Source organism: Nelusetta ayraudi, unplaced genomic scaffold, assembly GCF_046127955.1.
Source record: "Nelusetta ayraudi isolate G7.1 ecotype Tasmania unplaced genomic scaffold, CSIRO-AGI_Nayr_v1 ptg000004l, whole genome shotgun sequence".
NCBI classification, from domain to species: domain Eukaryota; kingdom Metazoa; phylum Chordata; class Actinopteri; order Tetraodontiformes; family Monacanthidae; genus Nelusetta; species Nelusetta ayraudi.
The window spans coordinates 4,285,780-4,313,456 of record NW_027466054.1 but is presented as its reverse complement, the minus strand read 5'-3'; the positions used below and the strand labels follow the sequence as shown (position 1 = coordinate 4,313,456).

The 27,677-nt window shown below is 44.2% G+C and overlaps 1 protein-coding gene and 1 long non-coding RNA gene across 3 annotated transcripts; one reads left to right on the top strand and one right to left on the bottom strand.

Moving 5' to 3' along the window:
- Nucleotides 1-183: 183 nt before the first annotated feature.
- On the bottom strand, nt 184-26,052 carry prss12 (serine protease 12). Of its 2 annotated transcripts, none has more exons than XM_076044999.1 (13): nt 25,529-26,052; nt 24,551-24,689; nt 23,080-23,252; nt 22,348-22,501; nt 21,680-21,858; nt 20,590-20,731; nt 20,269-20,483; nt 17,384-17,525; nt 12,332-12,537; nt 11,559-11,637; nt 9,178-9,300; nt 5,391-5,686; nt 184-1,998 (listed from the first exon to the last, which is right to left on the bottom strand). In XM_076044999.1, exons 1-13 carry the CDS (start codon nt 25,860-25,862, stop codon nt 1,661-1,663), a joined length of 2,520 nt encoding a protein of 839 aa, XP_075901114.1. In that variant the 5' UTR covers nt 25,863-26,052; the 3' UTR covers nt 184-1,660. The 2 variants fall into 2 exon arrangements, with proteins under 2 accessions (XP_075901114.1, XP_075901121.1); XM_076045006.1 differs by having other exon boundaries at nt 22,348-22,498; nt 25,529-26,051.
- On the top strand, nt 3,621-21,979 carry LOC142900622 (uncharacterized). Its single transcript, XR_012928909.1, has 5 exons — nt 3,621-3,756; nt 12,311-12,598; nt 14,626-14,741; nt 17,369-17,466; nt 20,544-21,979. It is a non-coding gene; the product is annotated as an uncharacterized LOC142900622 (long non-coding RNA).
- Nucleotides 26,053-27,677: the final 1,625 nt, after the last annotated feature.

The following is a 27,677-nucleotide window of genomic DNA, read 5'->3' as shown; positions in this document are numbered from 1 at the left end:
AATGATATGCACTGATATGTACAATTGCACAAACACTGCTTAATGTTGTTGAAGCATCTAGATTGCTCCACTTGGCTGTTTATTATTTACCTGAAATCGGTGTTTGTCAGTGGAATCCTGAAAGGGTGAAATGAGATGATTTTTTTTTTTTTTTTTTTTTTAAAGGTTTAAAAAAAAAAAAAAAAAAAAAGCCACAATATAAATGACATCCTTGCCAACTTCTTTGAGGCAAAGTTTATATATTTTTTTTTAATTCGGCCTTTCAGTTACATTGGTAACATTCATTTTGATTGTATGCTGACCATTATAATACTTGTGAGTATGAAGTTCACCTTTTTAAACATAAACATTGTGCTTATCAGCCCACATTCTGTTTGATTCAGAGGTTTAAATAGAGACAAATTAGTGTAGCTTAGATACTTTAACAAAATTCACGTGTTAACAAAGAAACTATCAAGGAAGTAGATGAAATAAAAATGAAGTCTTAACAAAGTAAGAGCACATCTAAAACAATTACATGTCATTAAGGAAGAACACTAAGGGCAAAAAGGAAAACAACACTTCCATTAACATGAAAACGATTCCATGCAGACTTTCAACAGTTGGTCCCAGTCCTCAGATGTGGGCAAAGTCAACATGGCACATCAGTCTTGTAAATGATGACAAATTGGATGCCACTCCTGCCCGCGTTGCGTGTGGGTGCGTGCAGATGCGCATCGTCAAGCATGGCAGTGCTTGGTCTGGTGTGGATTGAGCCGATTCCGCGAGTCAGAGGTGTGAGAATGACCGAGCGGCTTTGATTTAAAGTGCAAAAACCAGGTGAACACGTTTTTAAATAAACACATCATTAAAAGTCTTTACGGCGGAAAAAATAAAGATACAACAGGCGTCCGAAACCTAGCACCGAAAAGAAATGTTACAGTACCTTCAAATGTAAAGCATATTCAGTAAACACCAGACGAGGAGGTAAAAGAAACAATTCTGTCAAGTGCTGCAAATTGTCCCGTTCCCAACCCACCCCCCATTCCCCTCTTTGTTCTGCAAATGTCAAGCAAGACCTGGGACAAGAACAGACATTGGCTGGACGTACACAATGAAACAACTAAGACCTGATGGGTGGATTTACATTTAAATAAAAAAGTAAAAACAAAACAAAAAAACACAGGAAAAAAAGAATGAAATGAGGTTGACAAACTGGCACTACAGAACACTGCATACCAAAGATGAGCCGAGGAGAGGCCTCGGCTCATGCATGCAGAATTTGCATCATGCAGTCATCTGTGCATGCGTGCAAACGCACAGCACGTGCATGAACAACGTGTGTGGAGTGTATGCTTTGTTTTTCAATACTATGGTCCCGCATCAAACTTTTTTTTTTTTTTTCTTCAAAATCACGTACAACATTACGTATCGTTTAATTCAAGCAATCGCAGAGAGAGAAAAAAAATGGCGTTATTGCGACTCGTCGAGAAAAAGCTCAGCCGGCCACGAACAATACATTTAAATAATTGAAATAAGTGCTAATGGCAAACACGAGAGAGGAGTCTCTGAGGATGTAAACGTGGCTTTGTGCTCGGCGCTACGCAGTCGGGGTGACGGTGAGGTCACAGTCTGCGTCGTCCCTGCCAAAGCGAGCGGGAGGGTTTTCACTTTGCCGCCTTCAGATCCCGTCGCTCGGCTCCTTCCTGTCGTCGCGCCCGATGGCCCTGCGTATCCAGCCGCTGAAGGCGGACACCCTGGTGTAGACGCCGGGGGACTGCTGCGTCCGGCAGGCATGGCCCCAGGACGTGACCCCGTAAACCACCCAGCCTCCCCCGGGACGCTCGCACACCAGCGGGCCTCCGCTGTCGCCGCGGCAACTGTCCACGCGGCGCTCCGGCTGCACGCTGCCGGCGCAGAGCATGCGGCTGGTGAAGGCGCCGTGGAAGTGCTCCTGGCAGCGGCGGCGGGGCAGCAGCGAGATGGGCGCCTGCTGCAGGGTCTTGGAGTACGAGCGGCCTGGCGGGGAGGAAAAACACAGACCTTATTTTCTGACCTGACGTGTAAAATGGAAGGTCGCCCAAATCCTCTCTGTTTGTTTTTTATATATCGAACAAGATCAAACTTTTGAAGAAGGCAAAACTTGGAAGATGACTGTGTTAATCCTCTGCAGGTGGGATGTTACCAAGTACAAATACTTTGTTCATGTATTAACAAAGATATCTGTACTTCACTTGAGTATTTATTTGTCTGATGACTTTTTACCTTTACTGTACTGTAGCAACTCTGCTGTTATATTGGTGTTGGATGCTGTCAAGTGCAGATGTTTTGTAAGTTCCCCCGGCCTGTTACGTTACCTGAATGCACCTTGAGGGTTGGGCTAGGCATGTGAATGGCTGAGAGGGGAGAGGGGGCGGGACAGAGGTGAGAAGGTGAAGAAGACTGTGGGGTAGATCCACAAAGCGATTGCGCGGCTTTTGCGCCAGAAAATCCGTGTAAATAGCGCCCAAAACGGTGATTCCGATCCACAGAGAGGACGCAAATGTGAAAATTGGCGCAAGTAGCGGCAGGGCTGCGCCAGACTCATTTGAATGTATTTAAATGAGTCATTACGCGCAAAATGACACACCCCCTTCTATGCAAATATGCCTCATTCAAACAGCGGCAGATCCAGAAAGAGTTTGCGCTCGTGTCCGCGCGCAGTTTGACAGACGGAGACACCGCCAGCCAAAACCAGGCGCAGCTTCTGTCTGTCAGAGTCTTTCTGGCTTCTGAGTGAAACTTTCCTCTCTGAAAAGCCTGAGATATATATATATGGCCCCCCAAATCTTATATATAGATAGACATAGACTACAGTATATATGCCAGTATTTTAGATAGGCTATGGAAAATACAAATGGTCCTCAGGTGTTGGTGACTAACGCATCTTGACTTTCTTTCCATTATGGCAGCAGTCTTGGTAGACGGAGGAGGCATCGTAATGCCAGGCGCTCACAGGAGCGTTTATCCTAGCAGAGTTTCACTGTCAAACACACGCACTCACCAACAACCTCTGCCGCAAACTGCTCTCAGGTTGCCAGACCGCAACAGTCGCACCTGTTTCAGGTGCCGCATTCGTGGGCGTGTTTGCGCCTGCATGTCATTAGCGCAAAAACCTTTGTGGATCCCCGCATCTGTGGCGCATTTGTGTGTGTGTGTGTGTGTGTGTGTGTGTGTGTGTGTGTGTGTGTGTGTGTGTGTGTGTGTGTGTGTGTGTGTCCGGTGTAAGTGAATAGGAGCTAGAGAGGGAGAGCAGCCAAACTATTCTGTGGCATTTTTTGTGTGTTTGGGTTACAGTAACCAGAGTTCAGCAATAAAGGACATTGCTTGTAAACTGTTGCCATCCTTCCATCGTCCGGCTGGACGCTTCAGTGTTTTCTACTACTTACATTAGAAGAACACACTCGTTAAAAGTGTTTCAAATACACAAATTATCTTAAAGTAACAGCTACTGTTGTGTAGTTCAATATAAAAGTGGATCATATGTTAGAGGGAGATTATTTTATTGTTCCTTGGTTTTGCAGTCGCTGCTCTTAATACATTTTCAGTACAAAGAAAAATAAAATTGTTGAAAATAATAGCCTTTGCTGATTACCCATCTCAGGTCTGTCACGCAATTGTGGTCGGCCAAGAATTCGAAATACCTGGTTCCTCCCAAATGCACCTGTGTCTTGTGTCCAAAAGAGCATTCAAGGTTCCCTCAACTCCCCATTGTCACCCCATTGTGGCTCCTGAGTTGTGAGCAGTGGCGGACATAGGGGGTGGCTACTTGGGCTCAAGCCCCAGATGTTTTCTCAAGAGTCCCGGATCTCGCTTCTGAGCTGGTCTGAGTATAATGTGCAGTACTGGAATTCACCAGAGTGGCAGCATGTGCAGGAAAGCGGCCTAGACCACAGACGGAAATCAAATGAGGTTTTGTAATTTTCCCTAAAAAACAGGACAAATTGTGTCCCAGGAGAGATTTTATTTTTCCTGGGGCAGGTGGTGAGAAAAGAGAACAATTCTGGGAAAAAGACCCGGCCGCACGGGTAAAGGGAAGATGCTTAATTTTTTGTCTTTGTGCGCCACGCATTGGATGTCTGGCTGCCCGCCTGCCCGTTCAGATGATCGGCGATCACGCCCCCCCGATGAACTGACATCTGCACCCACAGGGCTAAGCCCCTGATCTCCTAGAATCCTAGATCCGCCCCTGGTTGTGAGTACAAAACTGATTTTTTTTTTTTTTTCAGAAGTACTTTATAGAAGTATTTATTTTGAGATGGTTCCAATCATAAACCTGCCTCCCGAGCTGCATTTTGGGTCCACCAGTTGCACTCATGGCAATTTAATGAAAGAATTTGTTTGGCAATCTTGCAAGACAATCTTGCAGATTGCTTTTCACGGTGTTGCTCTTTTATTACTTTCAATCAAACTTTGAAGCAACCTCATTTTCAAGTCGCTGCCAGAGTTGCAGCCTGATCCGTCCCCGCGCTCCCCAGTGTGTTAGTTAGCCAAATGAACACAGCTGCACAAAGCAGACATGTTGTTTCTGTTAAACTGGCTTTCCCAGCTTCACACACTCGGTAGCTTTCTGTGCTGTTACCCAACGGGACGTGGCATGAGGAGAACTGTCCCTTGCATCGAAGCAAAAACCAAAGCAGACTGACGAAGAGAAGTGCACTCATCAGGGAGTAGATGTTCTGGCACTGGTGTGCACACTGACCTGCAGCCCTTTGTGGCAGTGTTTCTGACATCAGCCTTTAATTTAAAGATGACTAGCAGATGTGTGTGAGCATGATGTCAAGCAAGAGGGTCTCTCTGTTTGAGTCTAAGTCTGATTTACTGACTGCATCTACTAGTCTTGCCCCAATGGAGACGATGATTTACAGCTGTGTTTTTGTGCTACACATTTCACCCGTATTAGTAGAAGCAGCGAAGATAGTGAAATAGGAGTAACTGGACAGGTATCCACAATGTTGTTGTTAACTTGTATTTGAGTGTGTCTGCGGTTGGTTGTCTTTTAACATTGTTGCGAGATTCTGAAGAGCTCCGTAAGAGCACTCACTCTGTTTACGGTTTCACCATGGGACACCTCTAAGCCTCCGCTGGTGTCACATGAGCGATAAGTCAGTAATGAGTCATTGAGCCTAACGTTCTCTACTCGAGAGTGAAGGGATTTGACTGGCCCTTGTAAATAAAATGGTTTCAAAGGAAGCCTCCTCTTTTCCATCATTGTGTGTGGGCTCTTTTCCAGATGAAAAGATTTACAGATTTTCCTGTCCTTTTTTTAAAAATAAAATCAGTCAATACTGAGTATCTAAATTAAACTTGGATCTATGCTTAACAAGAACGCTGCCACGACCTGCTCCCCTCCACGCCCCAACTGTCCTCACCTGTGTCACCCCAGCCGGTGATGTGACAGTTGCTGGCCTGTTTGAGCACCCTCTCCCTCTTCACGGGCAGACAGGCGGGGAGAACGTGACGACTGAACGACACGCACTCCCCGGGCGCGTGGCCCACCACTCGCGGCGACAGGCGCACCAGGGCCAGGTCGTAGTCGTTGCTGTAGGGGTGATAGCTCGGGTGGGGGACGATCTGATCCACGGCGTACTCCTCCTCGTACTCCTCCGGGACCAGGGAATGGTAGTCGCCCACTCTGACCTTGTACTGCTTGGTGCTGTTACCATATCTGCAGCCAAGAACAGAGGAACGAAGGGAAGACAGGCGCTGTTAGAGAAAAAAGGGGGAACGTTTTTGCGTGCCAGTGTTTTCACTGGTGATGCATAAACTGTGAGGAGCGAAAGAGTTGAGTTCTGGCAGTGGTTACTGCAGACTGATGTCATATTCAGTTGGGGTGAAAAAAGCACACTATAAAAAGTCATTCCCTCGCTGGATGATTGCGTGCAGGTAAATCTGTGTGTTTAAACTCTAGGATAAAGTAATGGCAGCCCAGAACTAACCCCAATGCATAGACAAACACAACATAGTACAAATACAGGAAGTCTGTGTACACATGGCGGAAACAAACGTTAAAATATTGTTTTTGTAGAGGCACAAATCTCAGAGTATCACAGCCACAAATGCCTCCATTTGTTTTTCTTTTTCATCTGGTACGAAACATTGACTTGTGTATGCTGAGGACTAAAGTTAAGACAGAAAAACAAGTTGGTCGGAGTGCATCGTGTGTAGGATCTCATCGGGAAGTGGCCTCAATTTGATCTGAAAAGGTCAAATCCCACGAGCTGTTCACACCGCAGTGAAAAGTTCAGATCTGAGTCATACCAACACAACAAGGTCTCGTTAGGGCCACTTGTATTGGTATATAGGTAGGAGACTGACCTTGAATCAGAACTGCGGAAACCTCCTACAGATGTCAAGTGTGAGGGGTGTGTTTTTAAGAATATATTTCTATTGTCCCGCTCTTCACAAAGAAACTCGTCCTTGTATTCTAAATTTAAACTCTTGCATCCACTTTTAGTAACGTTTGAGCCCGAGTTAGTCTGCACGGCTCTTGCAAGTATTAAATGCATTCATTCTTTAGTAGAGAAACTCTGAACACTCGGAAACAAAAAGATCAAATGGACACTTGGACTGCGGACAAGTTTCAGCAAGGAAGCTGAAAATAACGCTGTCACTGAGTCCGTGTGTTTACGTCCTCGGTTGACTCAGGCCAGCGATAAGAACGTGCTGAAAGGTCCATTGCTGTCTTACATGCCATACCCTTTTCATATTTTGCTTTTTATAAAGTCGGAAAGGTGTGGCAGCAGAGAAACAAACAGGACCGGCTCAGGAAAAAGAGGTTGGGTGGTAACTTGCTTCCGGAAAGATACGCTGACCTAGGAATGCCAGAGCATTCCGGGCAGCGCGCACATGACAGTGTTGACCGGCCAACCACGCAGAGTATCAATTCATAAACATGCAAGCGCGCTGACTCACTCAGGAAGAATCAAACAGCACTAGTCTGGCATAAAAGTCCTGATTTCAAGACAAGACTGTATATTTTGTTTATCTTGTCGACACTCCTGCTCTTGTTCTCTTGAAAGGAGCTCTTTTGAAAAGAGTTTGTCCAGAATCTTTGTTTCCTTCACCTTCATCTAAGTTTATAAATAGACGTAGTATCTTTGCATGTGACTGCTGACTGCCCTGTAGGTCATTTTCCACTGATGTACTAATCACTTATGGGATTAGATGCCATCAGTGAGTTAGTGACAAAAGAAAAGGGCACAGCGGTGTGTGTTTTGTCAATTGCTCGTCTGTGTGTGTACATTTGTTCAGCTGCCAGGTCGTGCGCTAGGCCCGGGCAAGTGGTCTATTCTGGTAATCATGTATGAAAGATGATACTTGCAAAAGAGGAAATGAGTTTGTGGTCTGCATGTTTGACCCAAGGGAAACCAGTTGTTGGAAACACGGTGGAAGACTGACGCTCTGAATTGTAGCACGACGTAGGTGCTTTTTGACCATTGAATGGCAATCATAAAAAAAATGTGCTAACTGAACCTGACAGAAAGTTTTGAAAGATTTATGATTCTAATAATTCACCTGTCAAGCTTTCTGTCATCAGCAGTGACAGCAGTGATTTTTTGTTTTACACGCTACATTATGAAGCTTCATAGAACGATAGGCAAAATTACTGTAACTCCTGTGTTCAACCAAACCTCTGATAGTCCATTAGTCAGTATTACTTTTTGTTGTTATTGCCAAGCTGTGAAGCATTAGGGATTTACTGTACTGACTTAATTACCGGGTGCTGATTTGTAACAACGGGCTTAGCTGATGAGTCAGATGACAATGAATGAACTTTAAAAGGTAACTGATAAACTGCACATCAAATTTCCTCCTCCTCCTCTAAGTAAAAAAATGGAAAAATGAACTCTCAGGCCAGCTAATCAAAAGATCCTTTGTGTGTCAAATTATAAACTGGTTTTGAAAGTTCCTGATTCATGAAATCCACCCTGCCAGTACAAGGAAGAAGTCTGGGTTAAGGTGGTTTTGGTACAAAACCTGTCCAGCTGCCTAAACTCAGTGGTTAAGACTCTGTCGACCTGGATGATTGAGAACCTTCGCATAAATATGGTCCAAGTAAAATAACTTGAAAGTCCTGGGTGAGCGATACTTCCTGTCTGCTGTACATGGAAAAATCTGAATTAATAGTATTAGAGCTGCTGGAGCCTTGAAAGGGTTCTTGCTTTCAGACCAGGTGGAATTGAGATGAACTGGCGCTGGCTGTCTCCCTGCGGTTGTAGCACACTCAATCCCACACAATGGTGGCTCACTGTTTTGAAGTACTCATGTTACGGCCAGACTTCAGTATATATATATATATATATATTAAGAGAGAGAGAGGAAAAAGTCTTATGGCCACATTCTTCATCTTTATGTCGTCTCTATGTTTATCTTTATTTAGTGCTGCACCCAGAGGAAAAGAAGGAAACTAATTTGGTGAATTGACAATTAAAAATAGAAATAACACAAATATTAAAATCACCAAGGCAACAGTGAAGGAAATAGGTGTGTTTACATGTCAGAAAGGTTCCTTCATAGTGCGTTAGAGGGCTAGTGTATTTTACAGACCTTTTGTCAACGTCAGGACATTGTCCGCTGTGTTTTTTTGTTCTACTATTTTAGTTCTAGCGTGATTGTTATTTTAGCTCTTTGACGTCTTTCAATTATTTCATTTTAGTGGTTTCTTCCTTGATCTGGTTGGAACTTTTTCTATTTGTTATTTCCTCCAGTAAAGGTTCCTTAGTAGTCTTAGTACCGGGTCCACCACAAAGAATGCTTCCCGAATCCTTTGAATGTATTTTATACAGTCATCTAGTAACTAGTACCAAAAGAGTTTGTACCACTCAGAGTTGTTAGCCTCAAGCTTCCACATTAAGGTGCAGAGGACGAGTCTTAGCTGCTATTTACCTGCCAAAAGCTGGTCAAGAAGAAAGTAAAATCATATTTTCCACGTTGTTATTCTTTAAATATAAAAATGCCATTAAGTAGTTTTGCTATCACTGCACCTGTGCCTTTTACATAATACAACAGCCATTGTTTTATGGTTTCTCGGAACAGCTCTTTTTCATTATTATTATATATTAAGTTCCTCTTCAAGAGGCTGTGACGCACATGCACACACACGCCCATGACTGAGGAAATTCAAGGTGTGTTTGTTGGTGCACGGCTGTGTTTGACCTCTTGAAGCAGTGCGCCGAAGTGAGGACCCAGCAGGTGTCGATAAGAGTCGCTCCACACACCAACCTCCCGTCACCGCGAGATCCACGTAGTCGAATCGCAGCCTGCCAGGGCCAGCCTCCTCTGTGGACAACAGTGAAAGTGCATGAGGAGGTCAAATGCAACACTCACACGGAATATAACGCAGGATATTCCCGACAGGCAGAATTCATTCCTCAGTCTGTAATTTGCATCTGTGCCACTTCAAATAGACATGCCAATGGAAAATTCATTCAGTGCTACTCATATTACTCACTGGTCAAAATCTGCATGTTTGGTTTGTGGGTGTGTTACTCAGCTGAGGATGCACATGCAAGTGACAGCAGGTGCAAAACTGACTGCGGCTGTTCTGCAGCATCTAAAGGAGAGTTTTCCCACGTGTTACTATTTTTTTTTTGTTTGTTTTTTTATTGAATTTAGCCTGTATAGAGTAGCTTCAGGTTAACATTTAATAGCATGGAACTGGAGGCGAATTCACATTATGTAGCACTTTGCACTTTGAGATTTCTAAATGTAAAGTGCAATATAAATACAATTCATTATTATTATTATTATTATTATTATTATTATTATTATTATTATTATTATTATTATTATTATGTGAAATAGCAGAAGGTGAAGTTAATGCAAAATATGCAACATGAGGAGACAGAGTTGTCTTCAAGGCAAATTCAGAGGTGGAAATACATTGGAGACATGCAGAGTAAATTTAAAAGTGCATTTTTGGTAGAGCAACTACTTCCAGTAAAATAATACTTTTGTTGAGAAGAAGCCGATGTTTGATCATGGCAGACTCTGTCGTGGACAGTGATGGCGATTTTTCTACTAACCAAGACCAGGAATTTTAAATGAAACTGAGTAATTAACCACAGCACTGTCTGAGGCTGCACTGTGCACCTTCACCCGGTGGTTTGCTCAAGAAAGTAGATTTGAGCAGTTTGCTTCATGTGTCATGCATACATCATCATTTCTCGTGTGGTGAATGTGCAGACCACAACATGTCCACTGGGGTATTTTGGAGTTGTTGTGTACCTGGACCCTTCACCTCCAACTTGTTTGCTGGGCAGCTCGTGTCTCTGCCCCCTTGAACCCCCCCCCCCCCAAAAAAAAAAAAAAAACAGCCACTGATAATTGAAGGGAATGTTATGTTTCCACTCATATGACTGCAGTGGAAATAGTCAAATTTGTCAAAATGTTGAACTATGCCTTTATAGGTCCAGAGTGTAAAATGTGGCCTTAGTTATAATTTTTACATTGCTAAAAGCCTAATATACAGCCCATATATACATTCCTAAAAGCATGTACTTGCAGTACAACAAAAGTAATTCCGTTGTCCTACCCATAGAACAGTTCTTATTTATATGTAAGAATATGCATATAGCAAAGGTGTTGCTCCCAGTTAGCTACCATCTTGCACCGCCATATCTCTAAAGAAGCCTAGTGTGGACAATCCAGCCCACCTGACAGCGCGTTTTGTAATTAGGGTAAATGCTCGCGTCCTCCAATAAAGAAACCAAGTTTGTGTGCAAAGGCCACTGTAGTTCACTGGCAAGCCTGGGAGAGGAAAGGTGAGTGAATCTAAAATTTAACCACTTGATGACGCCGTTTCTTCTCAAAATCTCCAAATATTACACATTTAACCTTTAAACTAATTTGTCATAAATCACAACGCATGTGAGAAATCTACTTTTGTGCATCTACCATCTACATCTCAGAGTCTTACTGCTGGTTGCACCAATGCCACTGCTGGTTGCACAAATTGCAAATATTTTTGCATGTTTAAACTAAGAGACAGCAAAGACAGCACATTTGTTTGTGTATCACATCAAGTTCACAAATGTTCTTCCGCACTCGAGCCTCAAGTCAATCAGCCCCTCCCCCCTCCAAGTCTCCTGTCAGTGTAAACACGCACAACATCATCCAAACATGCCCACCCACAAGTAAAAGTAAAAAAAAAAACAGCACCCCCCCCCCCCCCCATCTGTGCACACTTGTATACAAATGAGAAAGAAAATGACGTATTTCTGTCCATTCATCGAAATGTCTTTGCACACCCGCAGCTCAGTTCCAGACAGGCCTCCGCACACGACGCACCGCTGCGATGTAAATCATTTAAGACGACAGGCTCACATTTTAATGTTGACGACTTTACTCACCGTCCTGACCCACATATGGTCTGTGCTCGCACTCTGGGATACGTCTTCTCTTCTGGCCCGAGATCGGACGTTTCACACACTCAGGACTTGATGACTTGAAAAGCTGTTTGCCACTCTTTATTCACAAGGTCTGCTCCAGCTTCTCCCTGTGTTTTTATTAATCCCTGCCGCCCCCCCACAGCTTACCTCAGAGAGTTTTCTCCTCCAATGATTCGCCGCTGGCGAGTGTGTTTCAGCCGCAAACCGCAAATTGCGTTGACAGGATCTGATGGGGACATAAACGGAACCGTTTGCCAGGTTTTACGTGCGAGTGTGTGAGAGGGTGGTGAACGGAAAAAAAAAAACATACATTCGGCTTCGGAAGTTGCTTTTAGTGAACATTTATGCAGAACGGGATGAATGAGCGTTGGAGTGAATCCTTTTCGCAGCCGCGGGTGGAGCGGAACTGATGTGAATCAAACACACGTCGTTTGTACGTCCGCGCGCGTACGACGTTAAAACAGACGCGTATCGAGTGTTTTGTTTGTTCAGAAGGATGTGATTCATCACGCTGAAAAGACTAAACATGCTGCACCGAGCTGACTTTGCGTGTACTTCCATGTGAGAAATGGAAGCGACAGCATATGTGCAGGTAATGGATAGGGCTCCGTGAGTCTGGCCCGTTGTGTGACAGACAGGCTGAAGCAATAATACCACAGCCTCCAATTCACCATCTGGATATGTACACACACACACACACACACACTCACACACAATGAAACCCTTTCTGTCGTGCCACGCATTTCCTCAACCATTTGTTTCCCATTAGTTTTTCAGAGTATATGAGGCACTGTAAATGTTTGCGAAACACTTTTATGGCTTTGCGCGTCACCAGTTCGCACACAGGCGCGGCACACAAATCGGCTTTTACTTATTTCCTTTGTTTGTTTGTTTTTCAGAGCCTTGAAGAAAAAACTGACCTTTGATCTCTCTGTAGCTAGGCTGGCTTTCACCGTAGTCGCAGATGACCCCGGCGTCCTCGCTGTGGCGGCAGTTGTGCGTGCCGGGCGCCTGTTTGATGCAGTCAGCTAGCGAATGCTCCTCACCACTGCACTTTACGTTGTCCACGTGGATGGGACCCGTTCCTTCCCCGAAATACGCCATCACACGAGCCTTGGCCACCCCGCTGCATACAGACACAAGCCAGGAGAAAAAGAACACAGAGCACGAGGAATGCATCAAATATTGTGAGTGCGACTTAATGAACTTAGTAGCTACAAGCTACTTTTGATTAACTTCTGCATGTGTGGCTGCTTTTCTTATAAATTCAGCATGCTTGACGATATGCAGGCTGGAGTGCTAAGATTAAATAAAATATATAGAGAGAGAGAAAACTGCCTGAAAAGCAAAAAGTAAAAAATTCAGGAAGCATCGTGTTGCTGCTGATAAAGACGCTGCAATAGCTGCAGTTTTAGCAGAACTGGATGCCAGTTGTGACTGACGGATTACTTCAGTTTTCAGTTTAACATTCATTTTAAGGAGTTTTCAATTATTTCCCAGCTGGTTTTCTGAGAGTGTATTTTCACACAGTCGAACATCGCAGCTGCCATGGAGAATGTCGCCGCTCGCACCAATCTATAACAACCCGGCTACAAAGAGACTCCTCTTTAAAAAAGAGGGCCTCCCCTTGCCAACAGCTACCGGATGGTTATGTGCGATAAATTCAGAGGATTTAGGAAACCTTCCATCTGTGTGAGTGTGATGTGAATAAGACTTATTTCTCATTGAAGCCATGATTCAAAAACCACTCGAGCAGTCCTTTATGGTACTCAAGAGGTTGTAGCTATATTTCGCTGTAAATTACACACTTCACTGTTGAGTGGGTGAGGAAACACCAACACTGGAGAATTACGCCCCTGCTTCATGTAGAGTCTTTTGCCAAACATAAAAAATGTTTTTTGGTGCAAAGATTTGAAGAGGTTTTTCTTTTTTTTAGGTGTAGATCACATAAAGCCTCTCGAGGATGTAAAAGAAAAGCCGGGAGAACACTTTCTTTGCAAGTGTTTGCTAAAGGCAAAAGGAAGTGATGGCATGTCAGCATCAGTGTTATGGTTTGACATTCTCTGACTGTGAGGCAACGCTGGTCAAAAATGTCGTGGCAATCAGATAACAACAGCGTATCATGACCTCATGACGTTAATCAGCCATCGGCCAACACCCGGGGTGAGGCATGCAAAGGATGTAACTGTAATTTAAATCAAGATTGGTAGATAAAGTGGTGGAGGAGGTCTCAGGTTGCCTCCCTAGGGGTTGGATGGGTGGCAGGTCATGTATCAGCGGTCATCCAGAGGGAATCTGACGTGGCTTTATTGAGACAGCGAATGCTGCCTGGGTCTCCGGCAGCTCCCTTAATGGTACTTAGCATGGAGCGGGAGACCCTGTACGTCATTTGAAGCAGAGCCAGAGGGACTGAGATCAAGTGCTGGCTTGTTTCTTCAGAGAGGGGGAAAATAACTGTCCCATAATGGAAACACAGCTAACTTTGGATAGTAGATGGTCACGATTAAGAGGAAAGACATTTGACAGAATACAGACGTTTCTTGTGCGCTCCTTGTTTTTCAGGAACTGCCACGAGGATTTTGTAGAATGATTTTCCTAGCGTTGCTTTTAAGTAACCGGATCTGTTTTGAACCTTGTGAACCTTCATTACGTTGCCATCATGTTTGGATTCCAGCTCTGAAAATGGTCATCTTGCCGAGCTAAAAAATGACTTCCAGTCAGTTCAAAGACTCAAAAACTGACCTGCTTCCTTTTAGTTGTTATTAAACCACTGCAGCAACTGGCGCTTGCTACAGAGGAAATGCAGAGAGTGACTGCAGGCTGACTTGCTGCCAGAGGGACATTGTGGCATTTTGTCAAATCAGCGGATGACACTGAAGGCTTCCCCTCAGTGAAAAATGGTCTCCCTTGACTTCAGACGTCTAACGCTAACAACAGGAAGCTGGTGCCTGCTTGTTCAAATCTGATGGATCCATCCCTAAAGGTGACGGATAGAAGGTTTGTCCAGTCCTCTCTGACTCCACAAACTTTCTGTGGGCTATTCACTGGCTGAATACGGGAGCTCAACTACTCCAGGAATGTTTCCCTCTATATGCAAGGTTTGTCACCACCAGCTAAATGTAAAACATACAGAGCATTTAATGGCCCTTCAGTAAACCATAAACGAAAGGGCGAAACAAATCACCTAACTAACACGTCTGTACGTTTCCAACAGGTTCCTTCTGTCTTCCTCATTACCCTTATGTGCTCCAGATGCGGCTTCACCTACACTTGGACGTATCATGGAAAAATGGATGACCTAAGGATGACAACCCCTCTAGGAGGAGTGATGTAAGAGGAAATGATGGTCGACTGTTACGGCCGCCATCCTGTTGCTGCCGTTTTGGAAAACGGGACAGCAGCTCAGAGTGAAGAGATAATGGGACACAGACGGGATGAGATGAGGCAGTTTGCTCGACACATCCGTCACTGTAAATGGCTCATGCGGACAACTTGCCTGCACTCTAATTGGATATTTATCCTGGCTCTGCTCAGAAGGCACTGCCACAGCCCCCTGATCTAAGCAGCTGACGGGGAAAGGACTGGCAGGGAGTGCTCCCAGGTTCACCTGTGGTTCACAGGCGAACCTGGGAGGGAAAAAAAAAGCCAAACTGTTACGATTTAAAGTGTAGCACAACAACGCAATTTTTCCGCCGTCGCTTAGCTTGAAACTGGAGAACTTCATGATGAGGTGCAAGCAGAAAGCCGAGAGGGGTTGAGAGATGAGAGACGGACAAGGAAAGTTGGACTCACTAAGACAGATGTCAATTCCAAGACGTGTTGAATGCTCTGAGGGGGGAAAAGGTGGATATTCAGGGTTCTCTTGAGTAAGTGTGATATATTGTGTGATCACAATTCATTTCCCAAACTAACATTTGGAGCTTTTGTCCAACATTTAGAGTTAATTCCAATTCAATCACCCAAAGAAAAAAGAGGAAGAAGTGTCCTACTTCACAAATATTCAGATATGTACTCCGTGCAAACAAAGGTTTGCTGCAGTAAATTACCTGTCTCTACCTGACACATGCAACATGTACAAAATGTATTTTTGGAGGGCTGCCACTCCAATGAAAACCTTAAACACCTGACTCACAGATATAGGTTGATGTTTAAAAATGAATTTGCACAAAACATACATTTGTTGCAAAGCAGTCATCAAGGTGAATATGCAAAAATAGTGGCCTGTTACAAACAGACTAGTGAATTGATTTTGATTTCCAAACCAGCTGAATTCACACATGCTGAGCTATTCTCTGCTATAGCTACAGTATACTGTGTTCTCCTGTCTCGGCCAAAAACTCTTGTGACCCTTGGTGGCTGCTTTGAGGGGCAACCTGAGTGGACTTTGAGAAGCTAGCGACAGTCAGTCGTCGCAGCTGCCTGAACTACATAAACTTGACACTGTATGCACACGGGCAGTTTTGCACATGCGATCTTATACTGACAGGACACGCTGTTACAACATGGGGGGGAAAGTGGATCGCCTTACTGTACTAAGAAAGGAAAGACCCAGTAAGTGGCCTGCATTGAAACGGCCGGCTAAATATTATTCTCTGTTAGTCATCGTGCTAACATTACAGAATCTGACAGCAAGTGCGCCGATCAAAACAAGTATTATGGCCATGCATTTTGACTTGTAGAAGTCAGGGAATAGACTTCACCCTGTTCAAGCCACTTGCAACTTGAACTCACAAAAACCAATTTTGCAATGTAATTTAACTCTTTATGTGTCTCTAGTCCAGTTATCTCCTCAAAACAAACTATAACACTAAATATTGTTTAAATTTGTGTTAAGGCCTAAATTCAGATATTCTTGGTCATTTATGATGGCAATCACGTACGAGCTTCTGTTTGACATTCCCGTTTTTGTTTGGCTTTGTACAGTCTGTCTTGTCTTTTGTGTCATGCCCGTCTTTGTTTCTTTTGATCGTCGTGTCTGTGAGCTCCTGTTTGTTTTCTTAGGTTTTGTTCAGTCTGTCTTGTCTTTTGTGCCACGTCATGTGCTGTTGTTGTTTTTATAGTCTCGTCTGTTCTGTTTGTTTTGTTAGGTTCTGTTGTTCAATTTGTTTAGCCATGTGTGCTTAATTGTTTTTTGGTTCATATTTAATGAGCCATTGTAAAGTCTTGTTGCTATAAATCAGTCATGTCTGGTCTCCTCCCATTTTTATATAAGTGTTTCCAGTCTGTGTCATGCCACACGTTGACTCATCTCCACTTCCTGTTTTAACTTGTACTTACCTTCTTCGTCTTGTTTCAGACCCTGACTTCCTCCCTGCAAATGATTTTCACCTGTGCGTAGTTGTCCAGTACCCCTCCCCTGATTGGTTTCACCTGTGTTCCTCTACCTTCCTGTATAAATATTAATTATTTCTCCCGTTGTCTGGTGTCAGGTCATCACCTTTAACTGCCTGCGTGAGTCGCTTGCATTTTGTTGTGTCATGCTGCTTTTGTGAATATTTTTTAAGCATTTTTTCATTGTTATTTTTGTTTTTTTAAAGTTCAAGTTAAGATTTAAGTTAAGGCTCTCATGTCATCCAAGTAAGATGGCGCCCGGAAGTTGACAGTGGAAGTAATGCACGCTCGCACACTCCTGAAAATTATTAAAATCCACAAAACTGACTTTCTAATAGCTGTACATGTTTATTTTCACTTGGAATGTTTATAGTTTTTAGTGTTTTCATTGATCCTTACCACAACAGTGTATTTGCAGATAGATAGATAGATAGATAGATAGAGGAATATAATGAATTTAATGTTCATGCTTTACACTTTTCACCTCTATTGTCAAGCTTCTTGTGATTTCACTCTGAGTGCCCTAGAAATAACATTTACTACCTTACTACTTATGTTCTATAAATGATGTAAACTAAATTTATCTATAATAAAATAAATAAGTAAAAAATATATTTTCTACACAGGCTCCTGACACACACCTGTATCCCAGCTGTCTGCACACCACTTCAGCATCGTGATCAGTCCATCCGTCATCGCATACCGTGCCCCATTGTCCGGACAGGTAGAGCTCCACCCGCCCTTCCCTCGGGCCCTCTCCTCCAACAAGGCGTAATGCCAAACCTGGGGACACAAAAAAACCAAAACAACAACAGACAGAAGAGACTGCTTTAACTTATCCTTGCCTGTAGGTTTTAGTTGCCTTCAGGCTAGACCACACATTCCTGAAAAAAACACGGCTCAGCAAGACCAGACGGTCCTGTGAACAGGGCATGTGCGCTCATGTTCCAGACACACATCATGCACGACACTCACGCTGTTAATCACAATTCACCAGGCTGTAGATGAACCATGTCGGGTGTTTTTTTTTTTTTATCTACAGTATGTTTACATCCCGTTAGCTTGGCACAGCCAGACCCATAATTCACTTTGCACATTTTTTTTGTACAACGAAAGTGTCATTCACCTGTGCACTAACTCTACTGAATGAGAAGGGTTTTTTTTCCTGGTTGTCACAGTGTCAAGATCACACACTGCATTCCTTTGATTGGTGACGGAGGAACAAAACTCAACTGTGTGCAAAGGTAGTTTTGTCTACGTCAGAAGGCACTACCCCCTGAAAACAAACAGCTATAAAATGGCTTCAGGGAATTTTTTAATCTCTGACCTATATACATGGTTACGCATTCTTGGATGCCAAATGTGATGCCTGATGAAGGTCTTTTGACCGAAACGTTGCAATAAAAACCAAAGGAAGAGAGTTAAGCAGCGTGCGGGAACTTTTTTCGATGTTGGTCTTACTCAGGGATGGCGCCCTCCTCTCTCTTTGAGAGTGCTGAGAATTTTCTTGGAATTAATCTCTGACTGTGAAATAGTCCGAGGTCTCACAATAGCCCTTACTAATATACTAATAGGCTAACTAAGCATCAGTGTTAGCAGGAACCCAAAAACAGAGGGCTAAATATTCTGCTTTGTGAAGAGCCATTGAGTTGCTTGGATGATTAATGGTGTGTGGCTTCTGTAAATGTTTATATATAAACACTGTATATATTTCAAAATAAACAGCAAACCTAAATAGCATGGTACATATTAAATACCATACATCCCAATGAATAAAAGTAATTGTGCTGTAATTCTAATTGTTTGGTGGAAGGCAGCGGAAAGGAAAGACAAAGGTATTTGAGTTAATTGTGGGAATGTTTACTCCACAGCCGGAGTTGGCTGTTAAGGAAATGCTCATCTGTGTCCTCTCACTTAGAAACACAAACACTGTTCCCCCCCCCCCACGATTAACGCACGCATTACGGAGCAAGAGAGGAGGGATCAAAGGCCTTGCCGGGCTTATTCTGCTTTTTCTCCTTTTCCAAAAACAACAAAACCAATCTGCCCGTGGCATGTCGAGGGGGAAGGAGGGATTTGCAGACACATATAAACACTGGGAGACGTGCACAAAGTCAAACACACTCAAACGCTATGCCGTAATCACATAATTCTAAGGGGGGTGGGGTGGTGGGGGTTGTCCTGGGATTCTTGTCAAACAGCAGAAGTTATCCAAGGCACACAGATTAGTGTATGGGGTATAAAAAACACTGTGATGTAGACTTTCTGTGACCTTCAGCTGACATATCAGATCTAGAACGCCCTTGCCAAACATCAATACAGAGTGGCTGCATACACAGTGTGGGCTGAAATTTCAGCCACTACTGGTTCAGCTTCCCTCTCTGCTTACACGTCTTTGCTGTTGTCTGCCGCACAAGTGCGCATGCACACACACACACACACACACACACACACACACACACACACACACACACACACACACACACACAATATATTCATCATTAATGGCACAGATGTACCGCCCTTCTTCCTTCCAGTTAATGGAGCATTGGGGTAAAGGTGAATTTGTGTTTTATTATTCACAACCTGCAGGGAAAAAATATAAATGGATGCTATTTAATCTGATTTTATTCTGGTTCTGGGTTTTAATATAGATAATAATGCCTACAACTGGTAGGATGAAACTAGCGATCACTTCAAACTAATTGCAAAAAAAAAAAAAAAAAACTCTGCTGGCTATTTTAACACTACTGGCTATTTTTCTTGAAATTACCTCAGATTTGGCAAAAAATATTTCAAGTTAACGAAGTCCAGAAATGAATGGTGAGCATTGTTTACACAGCTTATGCTGATTCTAGGCCAACATTCTTAAAGAGGCCTCAGGGCAAACCAATTTAGTTTTAGAGAGGGGTGCAACTAAAGCTGTATTTACGCCAGGTGGTGTGTTAGATGTGTCATTTTTCAAGTAATCATCTACTTTATCAGTGTTTCTTTCTTGGGTAAACAAGTGCTGCGTGGAGAAAACAAGTCTTCAGATTAGCGCACTGATGTTTGGATTTTTCAGTAAACTGTTAGTTGAACCATTAAAGTTAAAGTCAACCTTTCATAAGGCTAAAGTGGCACACAGCTGTGCCACAGAGAACAGCCAGACCAACAGTGCATGCACCTCTATTTGTTTCTCCGATTGAGCAAACTGAGATCTAATCATTCGCAGGTTTGACTTTTTGTAATGTATTGTAGTGGTTTAGGCTTCTGCCCAACCAGCAACATTTTTTTTTAACATAAACAACATTTTGAGTCGAACTCAGGTGAATGTGGGTGTATTACTTTCTCATTTTTATCTAGATGTAAAAGAAATATGAAAAAGGTTTTAAGACTTAGACAAGGAATCAAAACATTGTGTTATTAATACTTGTATAGTATTGTAATAAGGGGTTGAACACAGAGTCAGCTATCCACAAGTTTTCTGGATTCGAGTGGCAGATCAAAAATTGAAATGGGACGCTAGAGCGGAAATCAAACTCACTGGAAGGCAGAGTCTGGCCGCTGCGCTCCGGACTGCACGCTATGTGAACATCCTCCCAGTGAGTGCAGTCGTGCTGGAGCCACTCCCTTTTGTTGCACAGCAACACGCTGGGCTCCTTTCCGGTGCAGCTCACCTCATCCAAGTGAATGGGGCCCGATCCCATTCTGAAGCCCGGGGCCCGGCCCTCGTCCTCTGAGAGGACAGCATCGCCCGATCTGAAAAGGAGCGATGCAGAAACACGAGTGCGCACAGAGGTTTTGTCCTTAGTCACACAGGAACCGGAGCGTTACAGCGTTGTGAGCCTATCCTCCACCACAGTACCTGTAACCCAGCTGTCGGCACACCACCTGAGTGTTGGAGCTGGTCCACCCGTCGTCGCACACCGTGCCCCACTGGCCGCGGTAGAAGACTTCCAGCCGTCCCTCGTGGCTCCCGGCGCCGCCCGCCAATCTCACGGAACCATCTGGTGGCGTGAAAAGACAGGACAGATACGGTCTCAGGTCGAGAATCTCTAACTGTAAAACAGAAAGATTTTGTCGCCTGGTCTCAATTTATCATCTTTGTTGTTTTGTGAATAAGTTGGAGTTAGATAGAGTTAGATAGTTAGATAGATTAGTTAGATAGTTGGAGTTAAACAAAGGTAGAGCAAAGATTCTCAAATGCAGATGGTGTCAGTACAAAAGTTCCCAGAGCTTCTACCTGGACTGATCATGTTTGCCAAAGCACAAATCATTTGTTTATTTACTTATTACTTCACCTGGTCCATTCCCGCTGACATTTAAACCTTATCTACCAAATGAACTGTGTGGAATGCCACTCTCAATACACTGAAAAAATGCAAATAAATGACTCCACTAAATGAAAAAAAGAAAACAGGTTGTCTGTTCCATTTTTGGCACATTTCTGCTCTGCCATTTCTAGCATGACTCCATGGCTTCCTGGATGGCTGTCTACACTTTTTTGTTTGTGCATTCAAAAAAATTAAAGCTAATTTACTTTTTTTTGTTTTTTGTTTTTTGTACTTCTGCTTTCAAACAATTATTCTAATCATTGCATATGAAGCATTTATTATATGATGAATGATGTAATTGTTGTTTCCTATTTTATCTTATGTTCAGCCCTATTCATTATCTGAATTGAAGTTTTATCACTGCTAATAGCCATTAAGACTAAGCCTTTGTGATTGCCCTATGGCTGTTTTCACATTGTTGCGTGTTTTCTTTTCTTGTGTTGAGCTGCCATATATGTCAACTGATGCTTTAAAACAAATAAAGTTCCTAACGCATAAATAAAGTTATTTGAATTTGAACTGAATTGAATTGAATAAAAAATGAATGTGATCGATGCAGGAAGGCTGAATTCTCAACATGCAGTGGGCTGCTGGGACTGAGGCAGGCGCTTGAAGCACTACCTGAAAGCGGGCTGCACGACACTCCTGCATCCTCAGAGTGGAGGCAGTTGTGCTCCCCCCAAGCGCTTTTCGGACACTGCTCCAGCGTCAGCTCGTTGCCCGTGCAGCGCACCTCGTCCAGCAACACGCGGTTCGAGCTCTTGCCAAAATGTGCCTTCTCCCACGCTCTCGCCACGCCGCTGTCAAGACAGAATGAAAAAGACAACGTCCGTCCGTTTGTTGTGAGCTGAACAACTTTCATGCAGCCCAGGAAGCCAATTGTACACCGCTCGCACACAAAACATGGCTTGACCAAGTTCCCCCCCCCCCCCCCAAAAAAAAAAAAAAAAAAAATCTGTCATCATGCATTTCTCAGCGGCACTTGAATTTGCGCAGGAACAATGAACCTGATTCATTTTCTGGAAAGCAGATGTTCTTTATGGCCTGCTCCTCTCAGCGCGAGTGGAGGGAATGCTTGTCATACTTCTGGAGGCAGACGACGACAAACCCACACACACACTCGTCTGCTCTTCTTGCTTCGACCGTCTGTCGTTTGCTGTTGTCACGGCCTCAATAAGCCTGATGGTGTCTCGTTGTGGTTTTATTTATTCGCGCGTGTGAAAGATTGTGCGAAAGGCGTCAAACAAACTATTTTCCTAGCGTACGGCTTGTGTGGCCGACCTCTTCACCTTAGGCCCAGTTGTCGACACACCACCTCTGCATCGCTGTCGTCCCACTGGTCGTCACAGATGGAACCCCACTGCCCTGCGTGGAAGACTTCGACTGTGCCCTCTGTTTGCAATCGACCTCCAATGAGCCGGACAGGGAGCGAAACAGCTGCTGCTTTACACACGCGCGCGCACACACACACACACACACACACATTCAGTGGTTAGTGATTTAAAGGGAGTGTTTACCCAAAGTTGACCCCTTTGTGGCTGTGGTCTAAGTTCTCTAATCCACCTAACTGTTTCACAAAGGCAGGGAATTCCACTCAGTGGATGCTTATGATATCCAGGCATTCAAGCATAAAAAAAGATGAGAAAAGAAAAGAGAGAAAAAATGTCATTGCCTTGCATGGTGTCATCCTTTCAATCTAAACAACAATGATAACACTATTGTTACCCCTGCTCATCAGCAGCAAGCTAAATTTCAAAAAATTTCAAGTCAAAACGAAATCTGGCATCCTCTGGACACTTGATTCATTGAGGGCTTTACGTCGGTGAAACTCAGCTACATAGATTAAAAAATGTCACCGTAGCTTGCATTGAAACAGGAGGACACACATTGGCACAAATAATGAAACTTCATTTGAAAAATATCTCCCTCCATCTCAATCAAGCTCTCTCGCTCTCTCTCTCCATTCAAAACACAGGCACCAGATTTCAAGGCAAGTCGTGGAAAACCGGCGAAGGAACTACCTTGTTGTGAGTCGCAGGTAACGGCCGCAGCAGAAGCGCACTCCCCTCCGTTCCAGCTGGTCTTCGGACACCGCAGCAGGTCCGGCTCCTCTCCCTGGCAGTCCACTTCGCTCCAGTGGAGTTTGGCTGTTGGCGGGCGGAAGAGGGGGACCGCCTGCGCCTCCCCTGAGATCCTGGAGAGGGATCGATGACGGACCTTGCGTCAAAGAAGCCATTTCAGCCCACCAGCAGTATGAATGAATGAAGGCTTTCTTTCATACATGTGTGAGTAAAAACAAATATAAATAAGTGACACAGCGAGATGGTCATGGGTTTGATTCCGGGCCTCTCTGTGTGGAGTTCGCATGTTCTCCCAGTGTCTGCCTGGGTTCTTTCCGGATTCTCTGGCTTCCTCCCACAGTCCAAAAACATGCATGTGATGTGAATTGGGAACTCTAAATTGTCCGTAGGTGTATGTGTGTGTGTGTGTGTGTGTGTGTGTGTGTGTATGAATGGTTGTTTGTTTTTGTTTGCCTCTATGTAGCCCTGTGATGAAACTGGCGACTTGTCCAGCGAGTACCTTGCTTTCCTCCCATGACAGCTGGGAGAGGCTACAGCAGACCCCCGCAATCCTGAGTTCAGGTATTGAAAATGGATGTATGGATTACATGTTGGAATATTCCTGCCTGTTAGTGCGAGAGGATCGGTGGGAAACAAGTTTTTGTGTCGTCACTGTGTCACTTTGCCCCTCAGCCCATCGGCACATCTGTGCGTCCACAGTCTCCAGGGGCAGTTTTACACCCGGCAGCTTTCAATAACTGCCCACATAAAAGTCATCGCCAGTGATCCCAGCTGACATACGGCTGAACCTTCCCCCCTCTCCCTTTCCCTCCCTTGTGTACTCCCATTGACTCGCCCGTGGGTATGCAACACACAGGCAGGCATGTGTTGGTGTCGGCGTGCAGCGGAGGGGTTTTAGTGTCAACATGTGCGGTGAGCGCTGCGGGACGTCACTGTTCGAAAGGGGAAACCGAACACTTTCCCAGGAGCCTTTAGCTTGCGAAAGGTGAAGATATATACGCGTGACCTGCCTCGGAACCTGGCACATCAGGGGGGATTCTGGCGGAGTTTTGTAAGAAAAAAAAGTTCAAGGCACAGTGGTGCACGTTAAATGCGTGAGACAATGAGACAGGGGAAGCTGGCAGCGGCGTAAACCGCAGAGGAGCAAAAGGTATTCAAGTACCTCTTGGGAACGGGGTGTTGGAATGCAGGGGTCACGCGAGAAAAAGTTGTGCTCATCTACAAGTTTCCTCTTTCACTGAAATTCCATCATACTTCAGTCATCTGTCCGACCATCTGAAGGAAGCCTCGTGTGGTGTATTAATACAGCAGATGGTGGTTGGGCTCACACCTGCGTCAGAATGTGAGAGTGCATATGTTGTGTGCGTGTGTGCATCTGTGTGTGTATGTGCGCGCACGCGAGCGCTCTCACCCCTTGCCCAGCTGTCTGCAGACCACTGTGGCATCTTCATCACCCCAGCCGTCGCTGCAGATCGACCCCCACACTCCTCCCAGATAGACCTCAACCCTGCCGTCGAGCTTGGAGCGACCTCCTTGCAAACGGACAGAACCTGGCACGGGGAGGAGACACAAATGTCTAGAATGTAGCCCCTTCAAAATTTGGTTTTGGTTGGGTTTATGGAACTTTAGAGTTAAAGGCGGTCTCCAGCTTACAATAGAGAGTGCAATGGGATTTCCTTGAGCTTCAATGTGGAATGCAAATGTCAACTGCACTTCAACGCAAAACCTGCAAATAGTCTCACTCATCGAAATGTTTATGTTTCGTAGACTGCTTAGTATAGCAAGGGGTGTTGATGGGTGTACTGACAGGTACGCTGCGTCTTCGAGTGTAATTTGACATCACAGTGTAACCACGTGTCAACAACACAAAGCATCCATCACACTTCAACCTATGCCACGGCAGCATGACTTCACCTAAATAGGTCAAGGTTTATTTGGGTGGAGTTAAGGTACCGTTACATGTCATACCAACTACTCCAGTGGCCCACAATAGATTTCACCCATTCACCCATGTTGTGGAGACATAGTCAGAGAATAATGTATACTGTAAATTATATAATTGCAATATTATTTTCTAAGTTTGTTTCTTCTTCCATTTGTTCTATACCTTGTATTGTCACCACAGCGAACTGAGGTTCATCCAAATTAGCCAAAGACATGCATTGTATGTCGGCCAAATACCTGTGCACTTATTACCGCACAAATGTGCAGAGACTTGCAATCTGCACGCGCCACCCTCCATATCGAGGGTGTTTCTTGTCTAATAAGTTCAATGCGGGCGTCGGACAAGTGATGACAGGCAACGAAGAGCTTTGCGTGAGCGATACTATGCCTTGCAAGCGTTGTCCAGTGTGCCGCCCGAGGACCAGGCCTGCGTGTTTACCCTTACCTTGTTTACAGTCACAGTATCCCCAGTCCACCCGGCCTCTGTGGTTCCTAAAGAAGCACCAGGGTCGGATCCTGCCGTCCGGGTTGCGGCACTGATTGTGTTCCCCGATGCCTTTCCCCGGATGGCGCTCCTCGAAGCCGGCCACCTCGGTCCAGTTCATGCAGCGAGCTCCGGAGTCCGTGACGTCTACGGCTCCCCGGTAGAATCCGTCCCTGCCGCGGCTCTGGACGCAGTCGGTGAACGGCAGGATTAATGATGGGACGCTGCTCGCACAGCACAGGCGGCCGTGCGCGGCCAGGAGCGCGGCTGCGAAAGCGAGAAGGACCGAACGCATGTTGGGTGTGAGGCGGCCGCAGACATCGGTGAACGGCAGCCTCTCTCATCAGCTGCGGAGGGTTGCAGTCAGCCTCCTCATCAGCCAGCCCGGCGGGACGAGCGTGGGAGAGGATCAGTAAAGTGCCGATGTGCAGACACCCCCCGACCCACACCACGTACACACCCCCGCCCCAGACAAAATTCGATAACTAACGTTGTGTAGCGCAGCTGCCCCCCTGCGCGCTTGACGCGTCGCGATGTGCCTAAATCGATTTGGGTGATTTAAGAATGTGAAAGAAATTTACTGTGAAGGTTAATTGGGGCGAACTAGGGGAGCGCATGTGTAGAAGCTGTGGTTAAAAAAAAATTAATAAAAAAACAATAATAATAAAATAATAATAATAATAATAATAATAATAATAATAATAATAATAATAATAATAATAATAATAATAACTTACATCAACTCTAGTCTATTGTTTTACATAAACATTTGTTTGATGCAATCACAAGGCTTATACTTAATTATATTCCACACATATCAGTAAAAATTTGCCTGTATTACACCTGAGGGAACAACAATAAATAGATCTAGATAAAGTGCACATGTTTGGTTTCGTGCGTGTCCACCAGCAATCTATTAATGGACTGCAGTTTATTTCGCTTTAGCCAGCTTCTTGTTTCTGGATGTTAAAGTTGCCACACACACACACTGCAAATGTAACATTTATATACATTAATATATTTTCCTTAGCTCTGTTTCATTTTGGATTTTGTTAATCTCGTGTTTGTTTGTTTGTCTGTCTGTATGTCTGTCTGTCTGTCTGTCTGTCTGTCTGTCTGTTTTCAGGTGGCCAAGAGAGCAGGACAAAAAGTTCCATGTCCCATGTTTGAACAGCCAACGATTTAAAGCATTTCAGCAGCAACGTCAGGTAACAAACCAAGTGTACTCAGCCATCCTGTTTTATTAAAGAGCTCTATATTTGGCAAGTGGTCCCATTTAGAATTACAGTTATTATTTTGGCCTTTGTTCAATCAAAAACACAGTCAGTCTTTGATATTCTACATTAATTCAAAAGCAAAGCTGAAATGTGCTGAGTGCAGTTGACACAAAATGTTGAGCATTCTTAAGGCTTTATCTTAAACGAGAGGAAGATTTAGATGAAGATGTAGAGAAATATTTAGAAATAAAGAATTTGTGAAAACAGGAAAATGGGGTGCGTGTGGAGGTCCCAAACGTTTTATAATTGCGGCCTAATATGCAGACACTCATTCAAATGTCAAGTGGGGGTCGTCGGAAGCATGAGGTGTTTCAGTGACCTCTACTGGAAAGTATGCACACTACTCTATAATCCTGCAACGTTTTTCCAATCCTTTATGACTAACTAACTAACTAATTAAAATAAATAAATAAATAGTGTACACAGTGACATGCCTTAGCAAATCAAAATGCTTCTAGTGGTCTATCAGGGGAATGCACAGACAGGTGTGGTAGCTGGCTTAGGTTACAGTGATTTATTAAATGCAATGAATGCATTATTATTATTTTTTTAATTGACTGATGATCTAGTCTGGGGTGATATGGTGGCAGAGCAGTTGAGACTCTTACCCTACCACGAGGTGGTCACAGGCTCAATCTCTGGACCAGTAGAGTTTTGTTTTGTTTTTCTACACCCCACTCTCCCCTCCCATTCCCCATACGATATATATTTACAATGGTAACTCAGTCTCGGGCTGCACCAAACAACAGTGACTTCAAGTAGAAGTTAAACATAGGACAAGAAACCGACTCTTAGTGATGTGTGAATAGTGAGGGAACTGTGAACATTTTGGG